This window comes from Ixodes scapularis, unplaced genomic scaffold, assembly GCF_016920785.2.
Source record: "Ixodes scapularis isolate PalLabHiFi unplaced genomic scaffold, ASM1692078v2 PGA_scaffold2__306_contigs__length_199485367, whole genome shotgun sequence".
NCBI classification, from domain to species: Eukaryota; Metazoa; Arthropoda; class Arachnida; order Ixodida; family Ixodidae; genus Ixodes; species Ixodes scapularis.
The window spans coordinates 32,619,010-32,621,795 of NW_024609857.1; the positions used below are offsets into that span (position 1 = coordinate 32,619,010).

The following is a 2,786-nucleotide window of genomic DNA, read 5'->3' on the forward strand; positions in this document are numbered from 1 at the left end:
ACAAAACCTTTTCCATGAAAAACATATTTTATTCAAACAATCACGCACGAAATTGAATGAAAGTGCAAAAAGGTACCGCAAATATACAAGTATTAACAATATTCACAATGCAGATTTTAGCTATACAATGCGTACATATCGCATATTATACACAATGCAATGATATATCTGTGACTTGTCAGTTTCCCTACGTTGCGAAGGAACGCAAAGGGCCATCATGTTGGACCGTTTTACATGTCTCCGTGCAATAAAATGAAAGAGGGAATAAACAGCAGTGTTTGTCACGGGTGTCTTAAATACAACAATTATTAACACAACTAGCAAAAATTTGAATGCGAACTAACTTTACATTCAGAACGGCATCTTGCGGCTCTTCAAGCTTGAAAATTCAGATATCGTCTCGTCGAAAGATATCTGCCGCAATATATCCCTTTCGATAGACAAGATAGCTAGAGAATGCAACTTTTCCTCGCTGAGAGTGGAGCGAAGGCAATTCTTAATCAAGCACAACTTCGAAAATGACCGTTCGCTCTCGCAATTCGATACAGGAATACACAGGTATATTCTAAGGCCGATGGAAACATTGGGGAAAACGCTTACAATGTCTCGTTCCTGCAGAAGTCGTAAAAGTCCTCGTGCACTTGTATCCCGTAAAACGCAACTCTTCAGATAGTGCGAGAACTGAACGACTTCAGTAGAAAAGGTCGACTCAAGATCCTCCTTGTAGGTTTCAGCGAGCCTATCAACTTGCTCTCTTAGTTCGTCTTGGCTTCCAGTTTCCCTAAGAAGTTTGAACAACTGAAATTTTTCACAGAGATCGGTATACGCGGCTTTCCGAGTCCTCAGCGCTGAGCTCAGGTTATTGAGAATTACGTAAAACGTGTCTGCCTCGAACCTTCTGCTACCATGTGCCCTCGCAACCTCCTCCACTGCCGTGAGTTGCTTTGAGGTGTCTCGAGTGAGTTTACCTTGGTAACACTGCTCTACGCTTAGTGCCATTGCCTTCTCCTCGAAAGCTTCAAATTTAGGCAGGAGAGAACTCACGAACCCGTCAAGAGAGTTCAGCAGGTCAACAGCCGTTGATAGGTCTAAACCAGGTCTCTGAAGTGCAACACTGGTCTTGTCAAAACGCTCCATGATCTCGATCCAAAACGTTAACATAAACGCCGTTTTGAGCTTAGACAGCTCCTTGAGAAGAGATCGCGCTTCAATGCGAGTGTCGCAGGTCTCTTCTTTGTCGCCCATCATAGTCTGCAGATAATTTTGAATACGTCTGAAGTTGTTTACAATTTCTTTGCACGAATCAGCGTGCCTTGACCACCTCGTGTGAGATAGGCTTTTCGGGACAGATGGCTTTCCTCCCTGTTCTAGACTGTTGATAAAACATCTCCAGCGCTTTGGGGAGGCAGAAAAAAATACGTACAACTTCTGAGTAAGGATAAAAAACTTCACTGCCTCCGTACAACAGTCAACACTCCGAGTTCCTACTAGGTTTAAAGAGTGACCCGAGCATGGAACATAAACAGCGAGTTCGTTTTTCTCTTTTATCTGGGCTTGGAGACCCTTATACTTCCCTGCCATGCTGCTGGCATTGTCATACGACTGACCCTGCAGTTACCAATTGAAATGCCGTTCGTATCAAGAAGGGATAGTACTGTGGCTGCCAGGTACTGCCCAGTGTGCGATTCAATTGGAACAAATCCAATGAACCTATTGTGAACATTACCCAGCAAACAGTACCGAAGTACAACGGACAACTGGTCAACATGGGAAATGTCGGGAGTAGAATCCACAATCAGTCAGTAATATTTGGCACGTTGTGCCTCCTCGACAACTCGTTTCCTTACGGTCTGCGCCATCAAATCAACAAACTCGTCACAAATAGACTTCGAGATATACGACGGGTGACCTTTTCCCTTGTTGCCATAGCGAGCGATGTGATCGCTGAGAAAGGGGTCAAATTCCGCGATCACTTCAAGAATCCCTGAGAAATTTCCATTTCTCGGAGAACCGAACGCTTCTTCGCTGCCCCTAAATATCAGGCCTCGCTCAGCCAGCAATCTAATAACTGCCACGACACGCTTCAGTACTTCTTTCCAGTAGGCGCGTTGGGTTACAAAGTGTTGAACTAACTCTTTGTCAATAGTTGCACGAGCAGTAGAGCGAGCTAGCCACGCAACAACAGAATTTCGATGGTCAATGCTGTCTTCGTGGGCTCTCGCCTTTTCTTCAGCCTTTTTCCAATCACAAAGCCCATCCGTCGCAAAAGGACTGTTTGATGCAGCAAACAGCTTGCACATGAAACAATACACAGACCCGTTGGACTGAGAGTACAACAGCCAGTATCGCTCAAATACCCCCCCGTTAGCGGCCTTCCTCACAAAAAGTTGAGGGGACAGATATCGTTTCTGGCTCGTGTACTGTCTCTCTGAAGTGGGGTAATATTCCGATCGATTTTGAAAGTACCGCGGTCCTCTCTCGATACACGCGGTTCGAAATTTGTCAGGCACAGTATCAGGCCACTTAGCTGGATCGCTTTCAACGCTGATGGATCCTACCTCGAGAGGTTGCGGAGTCAAATCCACGCACTCGTCAGAATCGCTGGGTGGTGACGTAACTGTTCTTGCGACATCCTCACTTCCATGGACAGCGAACGGCTCCAGTACAGTTGCCCGCAGACAGTCTCCGACGCCTGTGGAACACTGTTCAGCACGCTGTTGGAAGGGCTCCTGGACCTTGAGACAATTTCCCATGTCTGTGGTGGCGGGTTTCTGGGTGGTCCGTGG

The 2,786-nt window shown here is 46.2% G+C and overlaps 1 protein-coding gene across 1 annotated transcript; it reads right to left on the reverse strand.

The window, feature by feature from the left end:
* Positions 1 to 351: 351 nt before the first annotated feature.
* LOC121836443 lies at positions 352 to 1,245 on the reverse strand. Its single transcript, XM_042291341.1, has one exon. It carries the CDS (start codon positions 1,243 to 1,245, stop codon positions 352 to 354), a length of 894 nt encoding a protein of 297 aa, XP_042147275.1.
* Between the last annotated feature and the right edge of the window lie 1,541 nt (positions 1,246 to 2,786).